Source organism: Pezoporus occidentalis, unplaced genomic scaffold (genome assembly GCF_034315485.1).
Source record: "Pezoporus occidentalis ecotype Australia unplaced genomic scaffold, CSIRO_AGI_Poc_V1 ctg15, whole genome shotgun sequence".
In the NCBI taxonomy this organism is placed as follows: domain Eukaryota; kingdom Metazoa; phylum Chordata; class Aves; order Psittaciformes; family Psittacidae; genus Pezoporus; species Pezoporus occidentalis.
The window spans coordinates 10,365,941-10,393,607 of NW_026913316.1; the positions used below are offsets into that span (position 1 = coordinate 10,365,941).

At 37.4% G+C, this 27,667-nt stretch overlaps 1 protein-coding gene across 3 annotated transcripts in view; it reads right to left on the reverse strand.

Annotated features, from left to right (window-relative positions):
* Positions 1-27,667, reverse strand: part of LPCAT1 (lysophosphatidylcholine acyltransferase 1) — a 60,142-nt gene that overhangs the window by 19,716 nt on the left and 12,759 nt on the right. For 2 of the 3 annotated variants that reach the window (XM_062611016.1, XM_062611015.1), the window contains exons 4-9: positions 23,534-23,646; positions 22,071-22,131; positions 19,550-19,608; positions 14,361-14,395; positions 11,398-11,452; positions 7,911-7,993 (exon numbers count right to left, since the gene is read on the reverse strand). In XM_062611016.1, coding sequence (XP_062467000.1) covers positions 7,911-7,993; positions 11,398-11,452; positions 14,361-14,395; positions 19,550-19,608; positions 22,071-22,131; positions 23,534-23,646 — 406 coding nt within the window. The remainder of the gene's footprint in view (positions 1-7,910; positions 7,994-11,397; positions 11,453-14,360; positions 14,396-19,549; positions 19,609-22,070; positions 22,132-23,533; positions 23,647-27,667) is intronic. The other variant, XM_062611017.1, reaches the window with a different exon arrangement.

The window sequence follows — 27,667 nt, forward strand, 5'->3', positions numbered from 1 at the left end:
ATTAAAGGTGGCAATTAGAACAAAAGACCTCCGTTTTTAAACAAACTCCACATGGTCTCTCAAGGAAAACAGACAGACAAGTTAAAACATAGCCATAAGGCGGCAAGGCAAAGCAAGAAACAGTAACTTGTTGAAACTAAAAGCTAGAAGCTTTTCAAACACATCAAAAGCAAGATGACTAAGAAAGATCAGGCCGCTCAACCTAAGGGGGGAGGTCAGAATCCTGACTGACTGTCATCCAGAAACAATGCCAGATTTAAATAACTTCTCCAAAATAATGGTCCCCACACATGTTGAAGGAGCCTAGCCAAACACAAATTAACAACAAACACACAAACAAACCCCAACAAACAATCTAACCCAAGCTTATGATAGAGAACAAATTCCACACAAAAGCAGGGATCATCTTAGACTTGGTCAAACCATAAGGGGAAAAAATAAACTTCATCTTTTACAGCGGTATGCAACCCTTCAAGAATGAGATGTATTTGGACCAGACTTCAAGTGCTTATCAGCACAGAAAAATTCCCACTACAATTAACGCCTGCCTACATGCACGCCTGGTGTCAACACATACACAAAACAAGTTTGAGAAGGTTAAAAGCATCTTCCCTTTCTCACTGATGGCAATTTTCCAGCCTTTGGACTTCCAAAAAAAAAGCAAAATAAATTGAAACAGTGTGTTTCTATATGCATCCAAGCTTTCAAAAACTTTTGCTCACAGTCAAGTGCTGTCATAGGATCAACCAGGGCCAGATAAATTAAGAGTTCAGTGGGCTCTTCAGATGATAAATCACAAGCTGCATAGGGCTACCAGTTTAACACAAAATGACCTCGATTTCAGCTCAGAATATTGAAGAAACTGAAGCTGGGGAGCATCTGAAGTTCATTATTTGTGCTAACACTTGTTAATTTTTCAATTTCTTAGAAAAAAGACTGGCGTACTAAGAGTTCACTGTAAAGCCTGAGTGCAACTGCAACAAACTTATCTCAAGGGCAATCTTTCTCTACTTCAGTTCAACTGCTAGAGGAAAAAAAAATCATTTCAATTTGAGATGCAAATTGCAAGTGCAACCTGATGCTTTTAATAAGCTAGGAACATAACAGCTTTTCCCATCTCTTCATTTACAAGCACTTTTTTCCCCTTTTTTCTACTGCTCCTGCTTTCACAGTCAGTTAACCCAAGCCTAGCCTTTTTACTGCTCAGCAATTTTTATTTGGCCAGATGCGTGCGTCTGTCTTGACATAGCCTGAGACTTTTTGCCTTCCCTACCTTCCCTGACGTGCTGGCTATTTACCTTTCATAGTATCACACTACATGAAATTCCAAAGTCAGGAAGTCTCTTCAAAAAAATAAAACCAAATCAAAACCCAACAAAAACCCGAAAGCCTCCTGCATACTCAATCTGTCACACACAACAGTTGTACTTGTTATAGCCTGACTTCTCACACCAAACAACTCCTATGTCTAACACTTGTGCAGTCACAATATAAAAATAAATGATCAATGTTCTCATATTCTGCATACCAATCCACTATGCATGCAAAATTCTGATCATAAAACAGAATGTGACTGCTGGCAATACTATGCAAAGTGAGAGAAAATAGTACAGGCAATATTGTGACATTCTGATCTATGCTTCAACAAAAACATTTACAAAACGTTTTACACTGTTAATGACCAGATCTGTAAACTAATCCAGAAAATATTCCACAGGCTACTCACGAAAAAAAACACTCCTTTAAATCAGGCATCATCTTTACAGGGTGTGGAACACATTAAAAGGCCATCAAACTTGGTATTCTACTTCACTATCAGGTATTTTGGAAAAAGACATGGTGGAGGGCCACGAGGATGATCAGGGGACTGTAGCACCTCCTGTATGAAGACGGGATAAGAAAGCTGGGGCTGTTCAGCCTAGAGAAGAGAAGGCTGCGTGGAGAACACACAGCAGCTTTCCAGCATCTGAAGGGGGCCTATAAGGATGCTGGGGAGGGACTCTTCATTAGGGACTGTAGTGATAGGACAAGGGGTAACAGGTTAAAACTTAAAACAGGAGAAGTTTAGATTGGATATAAGGAAGAAGTTCTTTACTGTAAGGGGGGTGAGGCACTGGAATGGGTTGCCCAAGGAAGTTGTGAAGGCTCCATCCCTGGCAGTGTTCAAGTCCAGGCAAGACAGAGCCTCGGGCAACACAGTCTAGTGTGAGGTGTTCCTGTCCATGGCAGGGTGGCTGGAACTAGATGGTCTTAAGGTCCTTTCCAACCCTAAATATTCTGTGATTCTATGACAAATAACCCAAGCTTCCAACAGTCATCTGTATAGCAACTTCCTGAACCAGAGAATATTTGTACCACTGTATTGTAGAATCACTGACAGACCAATTTTTTTTACAATATATCCCATCTCTGATTAATTCCTTTAATGCATCTGGTAGTGAATGCTACAATTATGTACATGTTTTCAAGAGTATTTCCATCTACTTTCAGTTGATCTACTGCTGAGTGTTTTCTCTTTCCTTACTATGCATTTCTAGAACATCATGATTTCACTGACCTTCACAACAACCCTCCACTTTTTGATTTCTTTTTCTTCTTTCACAAAGCTGAATAGCTTTCAGCTATTTAGTTTTGGAAGGCCAGGGTAAACAGCCCCTTTACTCTCCCTGAATTACTTCTACATTGTCCAACCAAACGAAGGTTCAGGCTTAAGAGTCTGGAGGTCACATCAAGATACAGTCTTTCATGACGGTTTAATTTTCAGACAGAAAAGGGAACTGTTAACAGCTACATTTATCCATTGTGTTAAGAAAATGGATTCTGTAATGTTGGCCTTGGAGGCCTGTACATCACAAATCTTCAAGGAGTAAAAATGAAGCAAGTTCTTTGTGTTGTCAGCATTCAACATTCTAGTTCAAACCAGACTGCTGCAAAACAGCACTTAACTTTAAAAAATTATTTCTTCCTTGAGAGAATTAACTTAGCAAGAAGCTGCACAGAGTTAACCCCGTTTAGTAACTACGCTTGCCGAACTGCCAAACAGCCTTCACAGAAACAAAGACTGCACAATGTGGTTCTCATCTCCATTTTTGTATATGGCCTGAAACTTAAACAAATGGATGCTTTTTAAGTTCAGCACTTCAGTAACTGCACTTATGTTGATCCTCATGCCTTTGATAATATGATCAAAATGACCAGAAAGCATTGGCATAGAGCACAGCAGTTTTTCCAAAGCTAAATCTAACTGGTCACCAACAATAACAACAAATAGCCATGACAGACCAGTAAGCTACTGAAAATCTACATCTTCAAGGCTATTCTTCAGCAGCTGGCATTACCATGTCACATATAGTGATCAAGATCACATTCTGATACTGTCAGAGCCTGCAAGAAAAAAAGACCTGATTTTGACTTAAATAGAAGATGACAGAAGATAAAATGGACACAGGAGGCTATTTGTAATATCTTTTGACTTCACCAGCATGCTGGAAAAAAAAGGATTTACTTCTCTTTTGAGAAAGATAAACAAAAACATAATGTTCATTTGCCAAACTGATAAAGAGTTACTGCTTTTAACAGTATGACATGCTCCAAAAACGGGAAATGATCTTGACAAGGACTGGGCAGAGAAAACATAAAACAGATGTTTTCAAGTTCCATGTCTAACACACTGCACTTTAACTGAATAGCATGTATTTAAATGTTTGTGTAAATGGAGAAGAAAAACAAAGTTATCAGAAAAATGCAAACCAGACTACGACATTTTGGTATTTCTGCAGGAAGTCTGCCTTTCTGGGCTCACCACAAAAGAAACTCAAAACTCCTGGCTAGTGTTGCATCTGTAGCTATGCCAAGTTCTAACACCAGAAAGAGCAGAGAAATGAAATGCTCAAATCAGAGATGCTGACAGAACTTCACCTGAGGTGCTTACGGTTTTGAAAAAGAAAGGTGCAAAGATGTCCAGCTTCCATCAGGTTCCAGTCTAAATATTTGAAAAATGCATTAAAAAAACTGAACAAAGTTGCAATATTGTAACTGTATTTTTTCTTGAACTGTACAATCTAAACCATATTCTTCTGTTCTGAAGACAGTCTCTAAGAGAAACTAAAACAGAAGCAAAAAAATTGTGCTTACATGTCATTAAGTGACCAACAGGCCTGTGTATAATTACCTAAGCAGCTTACCTCTAATTATGGGTGAGGTTACTTCAGACTTGCACAAAAAAGCCTGCACTGCAGATTTTCACTTAGCTGCCTGCACTACCACTGGCTTATTTGTATACAAAATGAATAGTGCTAAGTACATGCAACTAACTAAAAGCTGAGCAACTGACGTACTCCTTTTAAATATATTTCATTTCTAATGCATAGTAAGGTAACAAAGTTTGTTTTGCAAAATGGGAGTGGAAAAGTTACCTACTTTCTCGTTAAAAAGAAAAAGGAATAAATATGAAGAGTGACATAACTCATTACTAGCTGAGAATAGTAAAATTGCCGAGGCAAAAAAGCTGTCATATGTAATAAATACATAAGAAAAAAATTAAGATTACATGTCTCATGAATAAAATTAAGTACTTTCCAACGCTTTAACAGCTTCCTTTATCAATGAGAAATTTTTAGAAATAAATACTTGTGATGGCAAGGTCAGATCATTTGTCCCTCCTAATTCTAGAAAATCAGGGATTGAAGCCCCAAGCCTACACACTGACAAATTTATAACACTACTGTAGTCCCAGTAAATCTTAACTAGAAAACACCTAGAAGAAACAGTAAGTGCTGAAATTAATAAACATGAATTATTGTGATCTGTTTAATCCTATCAATGTAAGGTGATAACAGCTCACACACAGAAAGACCAAAATGTTGATTTTGCAGTTTTAAAGTAAAACTTACAAAAGTGAGCCAACATAACATTTATCTACATGGTGTGACCTACTAGCATGGTCGTTTCAGAAATTTATTATAAAACAGAACAAAGTGAATTAAAACTCAAGATACCACCAAATTTTATTTGTTTTAAAGAGAGAACCTGAATGGACTATTGCCAAATTTAAAAGCACTCAATCTTTTCAGCGATTTGAAAGTGACTCAACACAATTCTTGATAGCATGCTGAGAATGAGATGGACATCAACTGAACAGAATAGTAATCAGAACAAGCCCAGAAAGACAGAATAAGACAGATTCACTCGAACAAAGTAGGCTGTATGAGAAAAATCAAATGCAGGGTATATTGATAGGAAGGAGGGGGCCATACTTTAAACAGCAGATTAACCTAACCAGCACATACCTTTTGCACAGAAGAAGAAAATGATACAAAGGAAGACAAGCCTTGAGTAACTACTCAATAGCGGTGGCTACCCTGCATGAGTAATACCAGTTCCGATTATACAGATAATCCCCGAAACAGAAGAAACAGTGATCTGAGTAGCAGTAACAAGACTGCACATGATTCTAGTTTTTTTGTCAGTGAGAAAAAATGTTGACAATCACAGACATTAAAATACTGTTAATTGCATAGGTGAGAGTAAGAAACCCTTTTAGAAAGAAACGAAATTTTTATAGATGCTGTAAAGCTTTTAAGGCTTGAATCTTGCTCATCCTCCAGAAGGACTGGAATAAAAGGTATCACATTACTAAAAGTAAGCTCTGTAGCAAGCAAACAGCCATTACTGCAAATGAAAGGTCTACAGAATTTGTGAGCTATAAATTCATTTTCTGTGACCCTATCACTTCCACCTGTGGCTGCCCACAGAGAAGCTAAACAAATAAGGCTGACCTAAAATTTCTCCAATAGAGTCAACAAGAAGAAGCAACGTAAGAATCAGACATCCTGTGCTTTATTCAGTATTTAAAGAGAAGCTGTTCACAAGACAAAATTATGAAGGCAAACAGATTTCACGACTCAAAATCATCTCAAATGCTGCACTCAGCAAGTTCTATCAATTCTCCTTGAAATCAGGGGCAAGACACAAGGTTTTGCTGCAACACTGGTTCTAGACTCACAAATACTTTATTATTTGTGACTGCCACCTCTGCTGCTGTAAAATATCCAGTAGGATTAGACTCTTCTTCCAGAAGAATATGACTGGGAGGAAGGGGAAAGCAGACATCTAAACAGATCCTGAAGTGACCTCTTGGTGTCAAGTGACCTCTTGACACCAAAATGGTCCACTGCCACCAATCAACCACCACACCAATTCAATCTTCCAGAAAATACAAACCTAGCAGAAGCAGTAATACTGTCCTTTATTCAGCAATGCATAGTGCAATTCTAGCACCAAATAACACCTGAAGTGCTAGAACTGCAATTGCTACAGCTCCAGCAGTAACAGACTGACAGCATCTGAGCTGGCCAAGAGCCACATGAATGAACTGGGAGAGTCTGGAGAACTACAACTAGAAGTAAGCATCTGGAAGTGGTCAGAAGTAAATAAGTTTTGGCTATGTTTGGCTATGGTATTTTAACTGGCTTACAGTAATCTACAATATCCATTCTGTTTCATTCTATCTTCTACATGTTAACTTCTGAACTTTGATACACATTTATTTTCCTTTCATATCAACACAGCATCTACAGCCCTTCTTCATCTCAAAGCAAGCCATATTTGCTACCCCCCCCCATCCTAACAGGCCTCCCTTTAGACCTGCATCCCATTTCTGCATTTCTGTTACCCCAAATGGCTGATTCTTCAGAGGTAGGAGGGAGAAAGAAACAGATGAAGAAAATCATGTCTCTTCTCTTGTGCACACATAGGAGGGAAGGCTTTCAAGATGCTGTTGTAAACTTCTGTGGGCTTTCAAAATGTCTCTTTATACCACATAATCCCTGCCATTTGACTGGATTACAGTTCAGAATGAAGGTTTGAGAACCCAAAGTTTAAGGACAACACTATTATGTAGTGCCAGCTGACTGTCTAAAATTAACTACAAAAATCTTCGAGGCCACTGCAACCCTAAGACAGGTTGATTTACAGAAATGCTTTTTTTTCTTTTATGAGAAATGTCCTTTCGTACAATGGATTCAGTATTGATTTATTGTTATATTATAGGCTCAACATCCTCAAGGAAACTCACAGAGCTGAGTTGTGCTTATAAGCTGGAAAAGTATTACCAGTTCCTATCTACAAACTGGCCTTTGGTTGAAACTGGTAACTCAGAAATGGAAGAGTAGTTACACAGAGGAAATCAAGATTTCACAAACTGTTTCAAAATTAGGATTAGAAATATTCCTAAATCCTTCAAGAGTTATTAATGATCACAGACCTGAGGGTTTCTCTGTAAATACTGAAAAGAACATCTACAGACTAATGGAAGATATACTAAAAGGACAAAATGAATGAATAAGAAAGGTTCATAAAAAATACAACATGAGAACATTATAGACAAGTGCTGTAGGTGTTGTCATGTTAACATTCAGTTTAATTAGTTTGCATCATATCAATAGTCTATTTCCAATAGAAGCAGCTTTCCTGTGCTTTACTATTTGAAATAACCACAGGATAACAATGAATACACAAAACTATTCTTAACCTCATGGAAAATAAAAAAAGCATAGCTTCAAAAGCAACCTCAATACCACGAAATTCAATTATGTTAACTTTCATAAAATTCAACTAGAGCTTTCTCCCTAGACCCACAGCAACAAGTAGAACTGGCTTGTTATATATGAAGACACGTTAAAAAACAAACAAATAAAAGCCCAATACAAGCTCCTATAATTCCTGCTGTATTTGTGGCTCCCTGGCCTCCTCAGAGAGGAAAGCAACTGCTAGATAAAAAGTTTTGTACACACTACTGCAGACTATAGATTCTTTGCAAGCAGGCAACTACACTGACTGGATTTCACATTTTCTTGATCCTAAAATTAAAATCACACATCTATTTTTATTCCATATTACAACATACTTACTCTGCCATTACACGTCTGACGTTATTGGCATACAACACTGGATTTTTTCTTTCTTCTTCTGAAGGAATATACACAGGCAGAAACTGCATACAGAGAACTGAATTATACCAAGATCATTTAACAAGTTAAACAACTTCTATCACAGCACTATGGTAGAAAATGTATACAGTTTGTTGCTACTTACAAAATTATATTAACAAAAGGACTATAAAAAATTAAAATTGAACTCTTAAAATCTTAAGGATGCACTATACTTCCAGAAATTCACATAACAGTGACTCTGCTCATTTCTTACCTCTACCAAGTAGAGTTTTATCTTCCTTTCGTAAGTGGGACCAGGAATTTCTAAATCATTTAGAAGTATAAGCCTTCTCTTGCACAAACTTTTCTTTTACATCCTGTATTGCTCATATCTTTCCAGATAACCAGGAAAAGCACCTGCTACATGAACATTGTTCTATAGCTTAAATACTAAGAGTTCAAACTCTCAGGACATCAGGTATTACTGTTCCCCCCCTTGCACATTTTGAAATTATATACAATTGCTTCATGAACATATTGGAAATGTTTTTATTTTCTACTGTTTGAAAAATTTCTCCTTCAAATTGGACACTAGATATTAATGCTCAGTTGAAAGAAAGTCTAAATAAATGCAGATGGCCACACAGTCACAGAATAGTTGAAGCTCGAAGGGGAATAGTGAACCAGAACTGCTGGAGCATGCAACAGAAGAGGCAGCGTTCAAAATGTGATAGCCTATATGTTCATTGAAATATGATACAAGCCCCAATATAGTGGCCAGCCTTGCCTACAAAATCCCTCAAAGCATGCCATTTCTGCCAAGTAGCTAACAGAGAGAACAAACAAGAAGGGATCACTCCAATTCCCATTCCTGCTCACTATGAGACAGAAAATCCCCTTAATGGTGCAATGCAATGATATAATTTATGCACTAAGTGAACAAGATGGTCATAATCTTGTGGAAAGCCCCTGAAGTAGAAACCAAAGTTGTAATGAGCTTAGTTGTATTTGATGTATTAACCTATGAATATGATATGGGAATTATGATCCATAAATTTTACACTGGTCTTTAAAAAGGAAAATAACTGGAGAAGAGATACAAATTTTATCATTTAAACAAATGCTTCTCAGTACCTATGGAGTTAGCCATATTTTCAGAATCACAGCAGTACCCAAAACGTTGCCATTTGCCTAACTCTTTCTTAGAAGTATACAACAATGGACAAATCTATTTTGGATTTTGCTATGGTTTTCCCTCCATGCACCACTGCAACTGAAAACATGAATCCTAGGTGTGCAAGCAGGTACACCAGCCTAATGTAATGCAATATACAAAATGACAAAGATCGTGAAGCTAACATATATGGAAAGATTGTTCCTTCAGCTTCCAAGCCCTGTTCCATTTCAGTAGCAAACTGCTATCAAGTCATTCATCCAAACACAGGACAAGTTTGAATATGAGGTGATTTCAGAGGTGCTCTACATGTCTCTAACTAGACAGAAATAACATGATCATTTCAGCACCACTAACAAAACTAAGAGAAAAACTCTCAACTGTTACAAACTGATGGATGTACAAACACTGAAGCTAACAGGCCAGCGAAACAAACTGGCAGGAGCCAAAACAAACCTCACTTGCAGATGATCATATATTCTTTCTTCACAAGATTGCTTGCATGCCAGGTCCAAGTATAGGATGGAAGGATGGGTGGGCCAATATTTGTAACAATCAATTATGAATTCTACACAGACGCTTGCTTCTCAATAAACATGCGGGATGACATGTATGGTGTGACAGAACATAAATTATATGCAGAGAAGCCCAGACTAATAAACTTCAGATCCTGATTGCTGGCTGTTAGACCTTACTACCTATCCTTACTGAAACTGTGTTGTCTTGCTCTACACATCCCTGAGTTATTGGGTCTTCAGCAGTAATTCTGGCACCAAGGCTAGTTGGCATTTGCCCGTAACCCTGTGCTGATGGAACAAAGCAGGAATAAAAGCCAACAAGCTTTGAAAACTGGTGGAAAAACATGACTTTGAACACAGAACAACTCATTTTTCCTCTACATTCCTAGATCTCCTCACTTCCTTATAAAAACAGACTCCACAAGGAGCTCCCAAGTACTCTACCTCATACTTGCAAGCAGTCTTGCAAACAGCTCTGCTCCTCTACATTCTGAAAGCTCCTGCTTTTTAGCCTGGAGTTATTTCAGACAGCCACTAGTTTTTGGGTTGTTTTTTTTTAAAGACTACCAAAGATCATAACTTGTCCTTATGCAAGGTATGTTTGAGCTACACAACCTCATCATCTGCTAGCAGCTGCCGCCTCAAAAATCAAGACAGCTCAGCAGTGTTCACTTCTGTGTAAAAGAGCCCATTTTTTACTTGCCTAGGGCAGAAAACCATGATCCTGAGAGACAGTAAAAATCCTGCCAATCAGCTGTGTCAGGCAGATACTCACTGGCCCTTCTGTCAAAAACAGGCCACTATTTTAGAAATAAGATTTTTTTTTATAAATATATAAAATATTGATAGGTAGAAACAGATGACTAAAGTGATAAAGTGCAGATCTCTGCGACAGATACAACTATTCATTGGCTGCTATTTTGTGAATTCATTATTTTTGCGAATTCATAGTGCAAATAAGTGAAGAGCACACTGCAGTGATAAATACTGTGATTGTCATGTGTTATATGTTACTACGGTAACATATATGTGTATGTAAATATGTAATAGTTCTTCTGACTAATTCACCCTGCCATCAGTTCCATCAGAGATAAATAGCTGCTTCATTATTAGAAAATCTAAGCATGAGAAATGCAGAACATCTGTCAAATATCCTATGTAACACATTTAAAATACCATACTTCAAAAGAATGCAATTACTTTCTGTAAAATGCATAGGACAGCAATTTAGAACTATTTAATTGGCTATGTAGCTTCACTAGTCTTCAGCCTTAGGATCATAAGCGTTTTCCTCAAACAAAGTTAAGAATAGACATAGGTTTTCTGTTTTCCAATTTCACATTCTGAATAGTGCAGCCTAATAAAAAAATTAGCCCAACATATTAAATAACTTATCTGGCCTATAAAAAACTACCTACAATTAATTTTCTCTAGAAAATAGTCATTAATTCGTATCCAGTAGTCTGACACTTGGATATCTAAATTACACAGTTGTTATGCTAGGTGTAAAAGAAATCAGGCCAGTAAAAGACAAAAGAATTGTTTAGGAAAGGCTCTAAACAGAGTCAGAAATCTGTCAATTTAAATTAATAAGTAAAGTCTTAAGCCAAGTCTTATTGCATTTTTAGGCTACATTTTCAGATACAGAAGCCATTTATAGCCTGTTTGTACAGACATACATACAAAGTTTGAATACAAACTTTTTACTGCAGAAGTAAGTATAGTATTATGTATTCTGATACTGCTCAGAATACACTGGGGTTTTTTTACTGACCTCAATTTCCACAGAATTGTGCAACTGACACAAAGTGAGCCACAGAATTTCTAACCTAGAAAGAAAAAAAACAAAACAAAACAGGAAAATGATTGAGGAAAAACATCTACAGGTATCAAAACAGTAGTACGTTATGCTCCAAAGTCTTCAACTAGAATATGATCATGTTTAGATAAAAAAATTAACAGAAAGGTGGAACAAAAGCAATTTGCATTGAAGTTGCATCTTAAAAGATATCCAAACAGTAATATGATACGCAGGTACTAATACATCCAGTAACAGATGACGTATGTACAGTGTGTACAGAAAGAGTAAGCGCATATCAGGAAAATGTTGCATTCAGCATAGAGTTGGCAAGATTAATTACAACTACTTGTTACCTTGGTTTGGAATCAAAGTTCATGAAATGCAGTATGTGTGTCTTAGTAGCCTAAGACACAAAATAACTGGGATCAACTTGACCTTGGAAAGCAGTAAGAATCAAATCATAGCAAACCTAACTTAGGGAGCAGTGTTAGTAGCAACAATTTATACAGTATGTGGGTAGTTAGAGCAATCAATCATTATGAGGTGAGGGCTAGTCAAAATCCTCTTAAGTAGATAAAGTGCAGTTCCTAGAAGCAACACCCTACTCATTTTGCTACCAGCTCATTCAGGGCTGCAACATGTTTTTTCTCCCTTGTTTCCCACTGAACTTCCAAAACATTAAAGCAAAGAAAAGGGGAAAAAACAAGAGTGGAACTTGTGATTTGAAGTTTATATCACTGACAGGACATGTGTAAATGTGGTTTCTAAACCCTTGTCCAAGAACATTAAAAAACCCCAGTAAGTTACAAGTGAAGTCTTCTGTCAACTTCTGTAATCCTCAAAGATTGAACCTTAAAATTTAAATATCAATTTAAAAACTGACAGAACCTGTATCCAACTCAAGTCTTATGTAGGAAAAAAAAAAAAAAGTAAGTTGTATGCTATAGTCAATCTGTGTTTTCAAGGTGGAGTCACAGGCAATCTGTCAAACCAGTAAAAACATTACTTTCCATAAATGGAAGAAAGTGACTTAAGTTTCCAAGTTCTCAATCCATTTTCGAGGCTACACCACTTCTGAAGAAACAAAATACTCCTGAATACAGCAACATTCCCTGATTAAATTTTGGCTAACACTGTGACAGAGGAAGAGAGGCATTTGCTGAGGAAGTGAAGACTGCATCAGTCTTAACAGTATTTTCTGTCAAGACATTAGAAACACATTTTAGGTCACTCAGGAGGATTAATCCTAATTAAATAAAGCTGTAATTTAAACTGACCCAGTAAATTTGCGTAACATCACACACCTCAGATTTTTAATTTAACATTACTAACAGAGTTCAGCACTTCCAAGTGTTTTGTACATTAAAGTGATCTGAGGCAACAAACCTACAATTTCCTTCCCTCTTCCTTCTCCTTGTGTTCTTGACTCCTCAGGTAGGACACTAGCTGGACATAAGCTATTCACCTTTCCCCCCTCTGGCTGCATTAATTTGCTAGATGAACTGCAATGCAAATGCAAGGGAAGAGGTAGGAGCTCACTGAGAACAGAAATCCCTGCATGCAGCAAATACTGTAGCACCTACTTTAGACCTTATCACGGATTGATCTACTTCTAATGTTACGATTTAATTGAAAGCGGAACCTTTGAAAGTGATCAATGATCTCCTCAAGTTTCCAAATCATAGAATCACAGAATGGTTTGGGTTGGAAATCACCTTAAAGTTTACCCAGTTCCAACCCCTCTGATACAGGCAGGGACACCTTCCACTAGACCAGTTTGCTCCAAGCCCTTTTCAACCTGGCCTTGAACTGCCAGGGATAGGAAAGCCACAGCTTCTCTTGGCAGCCCGTGCCAGTGCGTCACCACCCTCATAGTGAAGAATTTCTTCCTAGTGTCTAATCTTAATCTCCTTGCTTTCAGTATAAAGCTATTTCCCCTTGTCCTATCACTACAGGCCCTCATAAAAAGCCCCTCTCCAGATTTCTTGTAGGCCTCCTTCAGGTACTGAAGGCTGCTCTATACCTTCACTGAGCCCTTACTTATCCAGGCTGAACAACCCCAACTCTCTCAGCCTGTCTTCACAGGAGAGGTGCTCCAGCCCTCTGTTCACCTTAATGTAGACATGTCCTTAATTAGATCTGGTTACCAGTCCACCTGAAGGTGCAAAATTAATTAGCACCTAATTCTAAGTTATATGAATCTTGGCTAATTTTCCTCATTAGTACTAAAGTATAGGATATCAGGTGGGACATTCAAAACAACATTTCCCCAGGAGGAGGCTAATGGCAAGCCATTAACCATGCAATTCAACTCCCATTTACTTAAGGTTCAAAATTTCTTGGTTTGATCTTCATCTAAACATTTCAGAACTTCAACCCCAACATGAAAATAAAGCTAAAAAATAGTTTTTTAAAACAAGCAAGAACTGCTTCGTTTAGTATTTTACATCACAGGAACTTGCTAAGAACCTCTAGAATAACATTTTGTTTTTAAAAAATCAAGTTACATTCAGACAAGGTAATGGAAAAAGTATCTCCAAATGCCCTGAGTGGGTTGACTGTTTCCACGGGACTACACCAATTTAAAACAATAGCCATACAGATTTTATACAGAAAGACACCAAATTGATTTGCAGGCAATAAAACACATAAAGCAGAAGCAAGTTGTTTTACTTCAGGTACTTGGCTAAAAAAATTTGAAATAAAAACCTAAAATCCATTCTGCATACCATTAAAATCATAGAAGTAGACTGCTTATACCTGGATTCCTCTGAATATTATAATAATTAGGGAATACTAGATAAAAGATATAAATTTATCCCAAAGAATAAATTTACTAGAATTACTACTCAACTACACATGCCTTTAAGTCACGTAAACAAGAACTAATGAAGGAAAGTGATCATGATGCAAGCAATAAAACACAAACCACTTACGCTCCCGGCCCTTGCCATGTCCATGTGATTGTATCCTAGGAAAAGAGGGATGATAGTTGCAATTAATTACTGCACTTTAAACTTTTGTTACACTATAGATAACTGATGACATATGACTAAAAGGTTTTCATGGAAACTTCAATGCCCTCTGCAAAAGTTCTCAATCCTACGAGCAATCAGCCTAGTAATCTACCTTTTAAACACGTAATATCTATATTTAGAAAACAGTTAAAGATGCAGAGATTCTTAAATGTTGTTAGCCTTGGAAAAGAAAGTTATGTACTCTAAGAGGATGCTGCTTGCTATGCATTGTCCATATATTTTCCTAACCCACCCTGCTCAACAGGGTGTCCCTCAAGTGTCCCTATACTTTACTTGGACCTCCCAGCAACAGATACAAACATGCTGTAACATGAAGAGTCTTGGACCTGTGGGGATGACTCACAGGAAATCTGCTCAACTGACATGAGCAGCAGGATAAGTAAGACCTTTGTGTCTTACCTCAAACAGTATTTTTCCAGTTGCCTTTACTCACAGACATCATGTATTCACCTGCCTGATCCAAGAATCAAAAAGGTACAAGACATCTAAACCCACCAATTTACTCTCAGGCAAAACCAGCACCACTTTTATATGACTCAGATGAACCATGTATGCTAAGAGAGGACAAACAGCAGTAAAAGAAATGAACAAGATGCAAATAACAAAAGGGAACAGCGATCTGGAAAAGAGCATATAACAGGGGACAAGGAGGAATATGACAGTAAAGGTCATCACATTTTTAAGACTAAGAAACTGTATGGAGAAAAAACTGCAATACTGGGAGACAAGATTTAAGTGTAGAAGTAAGGATTAAAAAAAACTGAAAACAAGTTCCAGCTACTGTTTTGACCAACTGAAAAAGAAAAAAAAGTGCAAATCACTAACGGAAAGATATGAGGACTTGGTAATTCAAGTTTCTGAAAGATCAGAGGCATACTTCTGTCAACCTACTGAAATTATTCTAGTTCAGTTCTGTGCTAATATAAAGAACCGTTTTAGAGAGTTACATGATCACACGTGCCATGATCTTGAAAAAAAACAAGTCAAACTCATATTTTAGGTACCACTTAGAGCAAAAGGTTGTCACAATTAAAATGAAAGAAAGCAACGCATCCATAAAAAGTGAAAACTGTGATGAATGTGGTAGATCAACAACTTGGAGTAAAGTCAAAATATTGTAAAGGACTACTAAATATTTAAATCTTGACTTTCAACTATTATTTTAAAGTCAACCAAAATATAAGGAACAGTTCTATATCTAGCAATCAACATACATGCATGAAAATAGGCTTCGCCATGCAGTGATCTTTTAGAACTTTAATGTCTTCAGTTTTACTGTTAAACTGTTTCTGGCAATTTTGATGTCTCTGGTAATACTGAAAATAGAAGTTTTACAGGTTCCCCCCCCCCCCCCCAAGAAGCTTTTATTTACAAATCCTGACATCTTGGCGATGTAGATAGGTGGTAATTTCTCTCACCTGAGATTAGATATGCTACGTAGAACAACACCACAGCACTATACATATCCAACTCGGCTCTCCAAATTGCAACAGTGCAAAAGGAGACAAAGCAAAAAGCCAGCTCTAGAAAACCACCTGGCCTGGGCAACTGATCACAGAACAGCAAACAAATATTTTCACATTCCAGTCACTATGCTGGAAACATAGTCAAAATATCCACTCACAAAGCAAACTGAAATAAGACACATACTTACCAGCAACCCTGCAAGAAATTCCCAATGTGAATGTCACATCAGACATGCATGTTTTTTCTCATTGAGAACTTGAGGACACAGCAGGGGTGATGGCTATAAATGCTACATAGTAGAAAACAGGATTCTGGTCTGCAAGAGGCAGACATATTTTGTAGGAGACTCTTGCCAGAATATCCAGTATTTTTACAATAAAAAGCAGGAAGCAGAAGATGGGAAGTGGTATATTCTGTACTTAGTTCAGATACCTTTTATATTTATCACAGCTACCAGCTTATCTTTATGGATAGAACTCACTTTGATAGCATTCTGAGTACACTTGGAAATTTTTGCATCTAGACAATGAATTCTTTGAACTGTGTGGAAGTACATCTTCCATATAATTTTTATTTGACACAAGAAGATACTGAGAACAGTGCCAAACTTCAAACAGCAGATTGGCTGTTGTTTTATATACTCAGTCAACCCTGGTACACCAAAGCTGCACAGGAGATGCTGCCAAAACTCTTATCAAATAGCAGAGTTACCTGTAGAAGACACCTGGATATAAAAATACATTTAAAATGGCTCTGTGATATTTGAACAGGTAGATAGCCTTTCATAATTACCAGCACTCTGACAGAAAACTCAAATGAAGGAAAGACACAAAGATAACCAGTGTAAAAAAGAATTGCAAAATGACTCCTGTATAACCTATGGATGGAAACATTAGAACATTTATTTTAATCAGATTATAGGTAATAACTGTCTAGCATCCAATAGGCAAAATGCTACCAAACTAGCTAAACAGAAGTAAATTTTTGAATTTCATGTCTAAACAACATTTTAAGCCTTACAATTTCTTTCCACTCGTGCATCAAGAGGGGCAACATACTAACATACTACTCCTAAAAAAACATTGATACGGGACCAGAGGCATCATGTACTGCAAATAGTTGTAAGCCCAAAGAAAAAAGGTATTCAGAGGGCAAGCCTGACTATAGAGTTCTTCATGGCAACCAGAATTAGATTTATTTTCTAGAGAAAGCCCGAATTTACATTACCAATTCTGCCACAAGTTTCAGTCAATAGTACTTTCCCTAGTTCTTGAATAGAGTACAAGGAAATCAACATGTAAATCACACACCTACTACATTCACCCCAGGCTCCGATCTCAAAAAGCCTCCCAAAAGAGTCAGGTGCACTCAAGTTCAAGAATGTTCTCATCTGTACTGTGTAACTCAGAGCTCTGGAGGTGGATCAGAGCAGGCAGTCCAAGCTAAAAGCAGTGGGGTGACTGAACACACCGCGTATCTGGAATACACTGACTAAGCAAAGATCTTAAACTCCTTTATAAACCTAAAATTATAATATGCAGTGGCCAAACAAAACAACAGTGCATGCAAAACAATGTTTCCTCCCTACTCCGTTGCTCTTACTTGCTCTTAACTGTACCCTAATCAAAATAAACCTCACCTTCACACATCACATCATGTTTCTCCTTCCTCCGCTTTCTAACCTTGCTGCAAATCTTCTTCAGCCCACCCAAGCTAATCTAAAAATCAAACATTAATAGCAATTATCCCTCCCTCATTAGTGCTTAGTGGAAGTAGACTGTAGGAGGTTAAAAGATTCTGTAAGGCACTGAAAACTAAGTGTTTTAAAGCAATCAAAAGTGGTAGGAAAAAGTAAAGTTCCATGCACAGATTCAGGCCAACTCTGATGGATATCTATATAAATATTTAGAGTTTGTTTTATGACATTTTGCAGTAATATAAAAAAAATGGAAAATTTCATTAAAATTTATATTGTTTTACTTCAATGTAAAAAGCTGACCATCTCTGTTAATAGAACATTAGGAATATTTATTATTAGCTGAAACATTGCATATTAAGTACTACAGGCAATAAGGACATTTCAGTATGAAAATGGATTTCTGAAGACTTTAACATTTGATAGTTTTATATTGTTATAAAATGTTTTACGCTAATATACCATGTTACTTTCAGTGAAGTATGATATCAGGCATGTGCACATTTGCAACTTAAACTGCCAGTGAAATAAACATTCTTTTCTAAAAGAATTTTTCTTCCTGAAAATAAAACAATTATGTAATGAGAAGTCCCAGGCAACTTGTTAAAACACACTTCATACTATGCAAGCATAACAGGCAGCTATTCTTGTCACAGCATCCACAAAGATAATTTTGGGCTTTCTCACTGCAAACTAGTTGACTGCCATCACACCATGTCTCAGTCAAGAGCTAACAGTGCTCTATGTAAACTACCTTTGCTTAGATTCTTTACTTTTTTAATCAAGGATGTGTCTTATACCAACCTTTAAAGTGAAAGAAAGAACAATGGTTGGAACTACTTTTAAGTGCTACAGGTACCAAGAGGAGCTGAAATCCTTCCTTAGATCAAGGGGTTAAAGGGCTAGTCAGAGATCTGATGCGACAGGCATCGGCCAAGGTAGTCCTTATTTTACTTCTGATGCTTCTCCCACCCTCTCCTAAATAAGTTCTATTTTTGAAGCGGACAGACTAGATGTGAAAACAGCCCAAGAGGGCTCAAAAAGAAACTTCAATTATAAAAGCAAGCAAAGTTCTCCAAGAAGCATCTTCTAATTAACCAAGGAATGCAGACAGACAGGATTCTGGCTGCAGTAGGACAAGAAAGTATTCACATCAAGTAAATTGAATAATAATTAAAAAAAAACAACAAACAAACGAACAACCCAAAACAAAAACCACAATATAAAGCTCTTCTCTGCTTTCCTGTAGGCTTGTTCTTGAAGTTGGTAAAGTGAGCTTTGTCTTAATTTGTTTGCCTATATCTTTAAAAGCATTTGTAAAAACCAATTTATATATTATTAAATACACACTATAATTTGCATTTTACCCGAATCTGATTTATATTGAAGGACTACTCCAAATTAGTCAATGTCTAGCATCCCCTAGCCAAGCGCACAGTAAATGCAAAGCATGGACAAGAAGACACATTATGGAAGTGCTGAACTCCTCAACATATTACTCTATTATCATTTAGCTAGTTGCATTAATTTACGACCAACACCCCCACAGGTAGGGGTTGCAGAAGCATCTTCCAGCAATAAATGATATCAAGAAAACTCTTCAGCACACACTGAAGTACAGGGAGCACATGGGAACACAGATCCTAGACAAGACAAATGTCAGTTTCTGTCACTTGTACAGTACTTCCTGTAACAAACTGAATAACTTTTAAAGCACTATTCAGGAGCAACCTAATAAAAGCAGAAACATTTGAACTGTCTCAGTTGAGATTATTTATACTGCTAGAGGCTTAACAAATGCACATTTAGCCAATAAGCATTCATTAATGATTTCCAAATTTCTAAACCTATTTACCTGACCTAAAAGATTACAAAAGTGCCAATGTTCTTAGAGGAAATGCCCCATGTTTCCAACTGAACTTACCAGTTTGTTTGGATAACGTAAAACCACTGGCTGTACCGGAACTCCAGGAATGAACGCTCCTAGAAGGCAAATATCACACAATCACTGTACAGTGCATTTTGGTACAGAAGTTTATTGCAGAAAAAAAAAAGTATACAATTAATGAACTGATATGCACAGAAATGAGTTGATATTGGAAAAAATAAGATCTGAAAGTAGCCTTAAAAGTAATCTAAAAAGCAAGCACTGGAGAATGACAATGCATCTTTTCAGCAGATAAATAATAAAGAATGCTTGCTTATATTTTCTAATTTATCCTCTACCACTTTCACAATTTGTCATGTACACAAGTCAAAGCCCAGTACCAAATTCAGATTGATAGATGATTAAAAAAAAAAAAATAAAAATGAGCATGTGCAAGGTAAGTCGATATATTCCACGTGGTCAACAGCATTTATTGGTGAAGCACCTAAGCTTTCGTATTGAAAAGCAGCGTTCTATTTTTAGCTAAGCAACATCAATTTATAGGAAATTTATCATCTCTGAAATAACTAAATTAATGTAACTTCTGCCACTAGTTATTTAGAAAAATCTAATAGAAAGTATTGAACTACAACTATTGTACCCTAGTATCACTTCATTTCATATGAAAATTACAGTTCTGATAAATACGTAGCACACAATCCGTAAGTGCCATTTACTTGGTTTCTAGCACAAAGAGTGGGTAAGAATGGTAGGTCTCTTGCTCAAGATTTCTCTTATCATCTTTTCCTCATGAAAACAATTAAAGACAGCTGCACTGAAAACTATATAATTCGAAGCAATTTACTAAGTTATGCCTAATATTTTGATTAAAAAAGAAACAAACAATGGAATTACACTGAATTCTTAGCATTACATTTGCTTTACAAAATAACTGGCCAGACCTAAAAGAACCAACTGTTAATGTAGTATAAACATCTTTAAACTAAGGTTGTCTGAATGAGATCCTGCAGAGATTTGGTTCTTGGCCCAGTGGTACTTTCTATTCAGTCTCCAAAAACAACAGCCTAAGCAACTTTTGAAAGAATCTGAAGATGACAAAATCTGAATGGCAGATGACACCACCACCATTGAAACAAAACTTGACTAGCTTGCCATGTATGACTAGCTTGTACAAATACAAAACCAAAACACTTTGTAGGTAAGAGCAAGGAGTGTAGGCCACATGAAGAGAATGGGGAAAGGCATCGTGATGGAATTTACTTGAATAGACAGCTGAAGTAATTTGATGTGAGAAATTTTGGCCCAAAGAATTTCTGAGAGGCTGGATGGATACAGAAGCAGGTTCCAGTAGGAAAAGTGAGACAGTCAAGGCACAGAAAGCAGTAAGTACTAGACCAAAGGAAAAGGAAGAATAGAGAGGAAGAATGGAGATTGAGGCATAAAGGCACAGAGGGAAGGTGTGAAATCCGGGCTTTAATGAAGGATTCAGGCTGTTTTTCAAAGCATGGCCAGGATTCAGGTGGAGAGCAATACAGAGGGAGAGTAAAAAGCAAAAAAAGAGGATGTTCTCCTAACCACCACACGTTCATCTCAAACAGACAAGAGCTGAGTGGGGAGGAAGAAAAGCTTTTTGAATATTTGTTCAGGAGACAACACTGAGATTCCTTCAGCCAAATGAATCAGTCCAAGGAATCACAACGTTGACTCATCACATGATATTCTAATAGTGATATGCAAGTTGTAAACACCACAAAATACAAGACGCACAGTAAGACCTGAACACAATGAGCTAGGCAGAAACCTCAGAAAAGTCAAAAAAAACCCCAAACATTCACAACTGCGTTGCTCACTGCAGTCTCCTTATTCACCATCTCCCTACCTACTTCATAAAGTCAAGCTTACATTAAACATTGGTGGTTCTCTACAGTATTGGCATGTCTCCCTGCTGCAACTGCAGTTTACACCTGCAACAATGTTCAGAGTTATACCCTCTAAATGGAAAGAGCTTAGACTATGAATGTTAAGTTAAAAAAATATTATAAGAAATGAAAGCCTCTGTAACAGCGGTATACTGGCAAGACTCTTACGCCTTCTTCACCAGAATGCAGCTCAGCAGAAGAATGAGAGGAATCAACCACATACAACACAGCAACAAATGCTGCAGCAGCCTGAAATAGATACACACTGATACCTTAAGCTTTATAGCATATTTTAATGCTGCATGACAGACCCAAAATAGGAAATGGAGGGGGCAAGAGAAAGAAAAAAAGACAACCACAAACAAAATCCCAGTAAGAAACATTAGTCCTCCAGCTCATACACATCCCAGAAGCCAAGGAAAAAAAAAAAAAAAAAAAAATCTGAATTACCTGGTTTCCTCAACAGTGGAACTCAAACCTTTGCTAGCATCATAGAATTTCTATTCCCATTCTACCCTACTGCAAGATTTTTAACTCAACTTCTGCAACAGCAAGAAAATTACAATGCAAGTGGTACTTCAGAAAATGAAGATACAAGAACATTCTGTAGAGAACAGCAAAATGAGTATCATACCTACCAGGCTTGAATGTAATTAGACAGGATCGGTTTGTGCAAGTGCCCTCTGGGAATATCATTATCTTGAAGTAAAAGAAAAATTGACTTTTAAGAACTATTTCAGTGTGGATTTATTTATAAACACATCTTTTCAAAGCTAACATTAACTGAGTACAGTAAAAAAGTTTCATAGCAAAACAGTTCAGATTTAAAAAAAAATAGTGCTCAACGAAGAAGTCAAAGTTTTCTCTTAATAGCAGAAACACTTTCTTTATTTGTGATTTTCACCTCTTTCTTGACCTCTGATAATAATTCTATTCAATTGGAACACTGATAGTGACCAGAAACATTTGTGAGACCAAGAGAACTTTCACAAGAGATTTTGGTGCTGCTCAAAATAGCATAATCTGTTCTGCACCAAAACAAAATTCCTTCTCCCAGGCTACCTGCTTACAGGGTAAGAAAAGGAAGACTTACATTGTTTTTGCTTTTACTACTTGGTATGTGCACAGGTGTCAGAATGACAAAGGCTGAAAATACCTAAACAGAATTCTAACAATTTGAACTGAATTCAGAGGGTAGACTGTAAAAAAAAAAAAAAAAAAAAGGAAAGAAAAAAATGGAAAAAGTTTTGGACAGCAAAAAGCCAAGAACTGCTGAAATTTTGTGAAGAAAAAGACATTTAAAGGAAATATACATTACAAGGGGACAAAGTAATGAACTAGAATTAACAATACTAGTTTTATTGCCCACTCTGGTACTAGCTTGATAGATATTCTGCAAACCACTTCAGTTCTGCAACACAGTTTCTTCCTCTGTAAGTAAGATTATCTGCTTTGAAATCTATTGAAAGTCATGATGTGAAAGCTACATATCACCTTTTTGTCACACTGTTTATAACTTTTAATACTGTTTACAGTATTTCTGCAGTCCAGTATGACAGTTGCTATGACAGTCATCCTGTATCTTTATCTCAAAAATTTACAGAAAGAATGCTTCAAAACGAAAATAGCTCCAAGCCACTTATTTTGGACCACATGATGAATGCATTGCTAACAGAGGTGTATACCAGTTATTGGAACATCTGAATTGCTTGTGCTGTCTTGGACAGTATCACATCTCCAAAAATGACAGTATGCCAAAATCCCGAGAATGGTTAGAACACACAATACTCCCCCAGGTATTCTCCTGAGCACGTGACTATTTTCTTCTTAGAGAACTTACCATATGACAGCAGCTTTAGAATGACTTAGAGCTGTTTGTCCATGTACTTACCAGCCAGTATCCCCTTGAAACATACTGCAGTGAGATGGCAGTGTTTTGTATAGATAAGAATCTTCTATCTTCTAGAAAGGATGGGGTGGGGTGTGGAAATCCTATCCCTCACAAACCATCTAAAGCCTCCCACAAGTTAAAATGTTAACTGCATATCCAAAGCCTGGAAATACCAAATTCCATCTGTCACACAGTAGTAGTATACAGTACCTGTGGCCATTTACCACCAGACTGAGCACGCCTCTTTATTTCTTCAACAGTTTTCCTGCGAGAATCCTGGTCTGACCGAGATACAAACACTGGTCGGATGTATCTGATTAGAGCTGAAGAGGAAGGAAAACAAAACCAGCCTTTATTTCCCCTTTGTTTGAAAAATATTTCCTCCCCTCCCAGTAGTCCTCTGAACAAGTACATAACCTTTTGGTACAAGTACATAACGACTTTACTACATTACACTGCAAACTGAAATACTCAGCTGAATTACTGCTGTTTTATTGAGACATTTTCATAAATTCCTGTAAGGAAAACCGTTTTCATAATTCTGGCAATTTCTACTTGGTCAATAGAACAATACACATACATCACAGATAATTTAAAATATGATTGTACATATTATGCGTAGGTTTTTGCAACAAATCAGCTGTGCCTGACTATAGGCCGTTTCCTTCTACTACAAAAGTCACAAAAATCTATAGACACTCCCAACGCATCAAAGTATGTCTCTATGCAAGTGCTTCCAAAACACATTCTCTGAATCAAACTCCCGCTGTCTTTAGAGCTTTTGTCTTCTATGACAGCTCAAATTCACTGAAGATACACCAGAGATACTCCAGACACAGTTATTGTCTTGAAATCAGCATCATCAAAAAAAAAAGCATGCTTACTTCCTAAGCTGTCACCTGCATGCCTGTTCCTCATACTAGGTATCTGGCATACTCTTCTTGGCTTGGTGGGAAACCTCTTATATACAGCGAGATACAAAACGAGCATGACCAAGAATCAGAAATCAATCTACAATATGCTCTCCATGCAAATCTGTCACAAGGACACCAAGGCCCACTTAGAAAATAAATATCATATACAACTCTTTCACAGTGTCAGAAAGCACTACAAGGGAAGCATCTTCAAGTATACTACTTCATGCTTTTATTTAAGCAGGTTGTCTTCAAATACCTTTTTATCATTTTTGTGTCTTGTAAATACATTCAAAGGTTCAAGAGTCACTAAATAATTAACTATTCTATTTGCCTAAAAAAAAATAAATAAAATACAGCTTTTATTTTTCCAGCCACCATGGGATGAGCTCACTGACACAAGCTGCATAATCTTCTTTAGTCAAGGATAAACTTGTTGCATTAATGGATCAGCAGTGCTTAAAGTGTGAAGAATAAAAAGTGTAAGAAATTAGAGTCCTGTTCTCAGCAAAAGCTGCTGGTTCTGGTGTTACTTCACTGGCAGCTCAGCCAGCAACTCATCAAAATCCTACTGTGGTTCTGTGAAACCTGTCACACTTTACAGTAAGTTCCAAACATTCAGACAACCTCTGAAATACTGCTTTTATCCCACAGGCTGCTGAAGCTTAGGAGATAGTGTATCAGAGAAAAGTTACCATGTCCTTGCACTTTTCCCTACATGCCCGTTCTTATATGGTATCCATAGAACAATGCTCGCTAGGGGAGCAAAAATCATCATGGGTCAGCTGAGGTTCCTGCTGTGGGAAGGTAAAACAAAACAAAACAAAAAAAAAAACAAACCCAAAACCACCATATACAAAAAAAACAAAGCAAACCAAAAACAGGACAAGGGATAAAATATGTGAAAAAATCATACTTTGTTTCATAGAACCACAGAATCAACCAGGTTGGAAAAGACCTTAAAGATGTTCAAGTCCAACCTTTACCCCAGGACTGCCATGCGCACCACTATATCACATCACTGAGGGCCTCACCTGCACGTTTTGTCCACTTCCAGGGTCAGTGATTCCACCACTTTCCTGGGAAGCCTCTTCCAATGCCTGACCACCCTTTCAGTGAAGAATTCTTTTTCCTAATACCTGTACCTGTTTGTTTTCTTAGTGATGCCAGTTCTGAGTTTCCCCTACCACTGCAAACTACTATTCCATAGCAAAACCAGCATTACCAAGAAAAGGAAAGCAAAAAAAGATTCAAACATCCTCAGCCTTCACCCTGAAGTTTCTTTTACATTAGGCCCATCTGATGGAATTCAGGTTACTTCAGGCCAAGGACTGCACAAGATAAAGGCTTCAGAGCTCTGGAATTATTTGAGGATATGCTGCAAGCAGTCTCCTTTATAATACATGAAATTAAGCAAGCAGATAGATTTTACATAGGGCAGTATGACCAAAACATGAGCCTATAGACAACTCACCAATTCAGAGTCTCTAACAACTAATGTAATCTGTATCTGAAAACCGGGCAGGCAAGCATTGTTAACCTGAGAGCTTTACTCTTACAATCTTCCCAAATAGCAAGCTACTGCAGTGTTACCAAGCCCTCAAAAAACCAACCACACAGCATGTTCTCTTACAAATGGACACCACCACAAACAGCAACACACCCAAGTGCAAAGAAAAACTATTACAGTATGCTTAAACAGAAGAGGCAACTGAAAGCTTGGTTTCCTATGGATTTGTTCTGTCTGGTGAGTTGCATGATATAAAATAGGCTTCAAGGCAAGTTCATTTCTTCTCTCCCAATTCAGACACTATTTTCACACAGCCTGTAGAACTTTTATCTTTTAAACCATCAGCTTTCTTTCAAATACGTATGAAGCCATCACTATTTCAGCCCAGCACATCAAAACTTTATATATTGTTTATTATTTATAAACCTTGTCTATTAAGCTAAGCTTCCTTCAGGATCAGACCAAAAATCTGACAGAAATCTCAGCATTAAACAGCAACTTAAGATCCTATAAGACATTGAAACTCTCACATCATTAGTAACAAGCTGAAAAAGTACATACCATGGAAAGGCTAATTCTGTACTTGCCTTTCCTCATACACTCTTTTTATAACCATGTTTTAAAACAGAGCATAAGGCTACACAGATCCTTACTCTCGCCATGTATTTTCATGTTCAGTAAACAAGACAGTAATCTGAAAATTCAAAGGCTGTACCAAGTTGATCTGTGCAAGAAATAGTCAGAAGCAGGGCCAAGAGTTTGTAAAGAGAAACTGAGAAACATACCAAATAGGTGGACAAGCTGAGGCTGCAGTCAGAAATCGAGTCATAACATAGGAAGCCCTAGAGACAGTACTGTAAAGTAGTATGTAGGGCAAGGAATAAGCTGGACTAGAGCAAAGTCAGACCAGGAGCAAAAAGCAGCATGCATGAAAACACTTCAGACAGCTGGCATACTGAGCTACTAAAGGAAACAAGCAAAACTGTGCAATATGCTTAATAAATAGAACATAATCTTAACCTTCTCTGCTTGTCAACTTAAGTGACCATCCTTAAACTATAAATTCTAGTGGGCAGAAAAACCCTCAATTCACAAAATTGACCTTGCCAGTGTCATTTTTCTCTAGCACTGTCAGTCCTACTTGATGTAGTCACTCTCATCCCCTGTTTCAGCTCATTACAAGTGCTCCTGAAGACAGGTGAAACGCTGTACTTCACCTTCTTAGGCAGGTGCCCGCAATTTAAACAGTACCACCAGTAATTCATCAAAACCTCTGCCTTGCAGGGCAGCCAGAATGCCAGATACACTAACCAACAGAAAGTTGCTCTAGCATGAAACAGCATGTTTTAAAGGAGCCTGCAAAAATTCAATATTGCTGTAATTAATTGCAGGGTGGCAGCTCCAACTGATTTCAGAACAGTAACTCCCATGCAATCATCTCAAGCACCAGCTGATGCATAAGCAAAAACTGTTCCTTTCCGATGAGCTGAACACATACAATTGCTGTCAATGGACTTCTCAGAATAATGGGGTTGGGAGGATAAGGGGGAGGAGGTATTTCACCTACTTCCAGGCAAATGTGGGTGAGGAAACCTCATTTCAAATCAAGACATGAAGTGCTATTTATATACAAAAGTATTGCAATAAACCATTTAAATTATGCTGGACAGTTACAGTCATACAGAATAAAGCTACACTGGCACCACCACCACCGGTCTATAAGGTATCAGAGAACACAAAGCAACAGAATGGTACCGTGGCACTGAATACAGTACTAAAACGTACCCATACACACATTTTTGAGTAATAAGCAGTTACATTTTCACTACTGTAGAATCAGAGTGACAGCTGAACATGAAGCTTTCTCTTGGCCTCTCCCTAAAACACAAAACCCATCACCTACATTCCTCTGATACACTG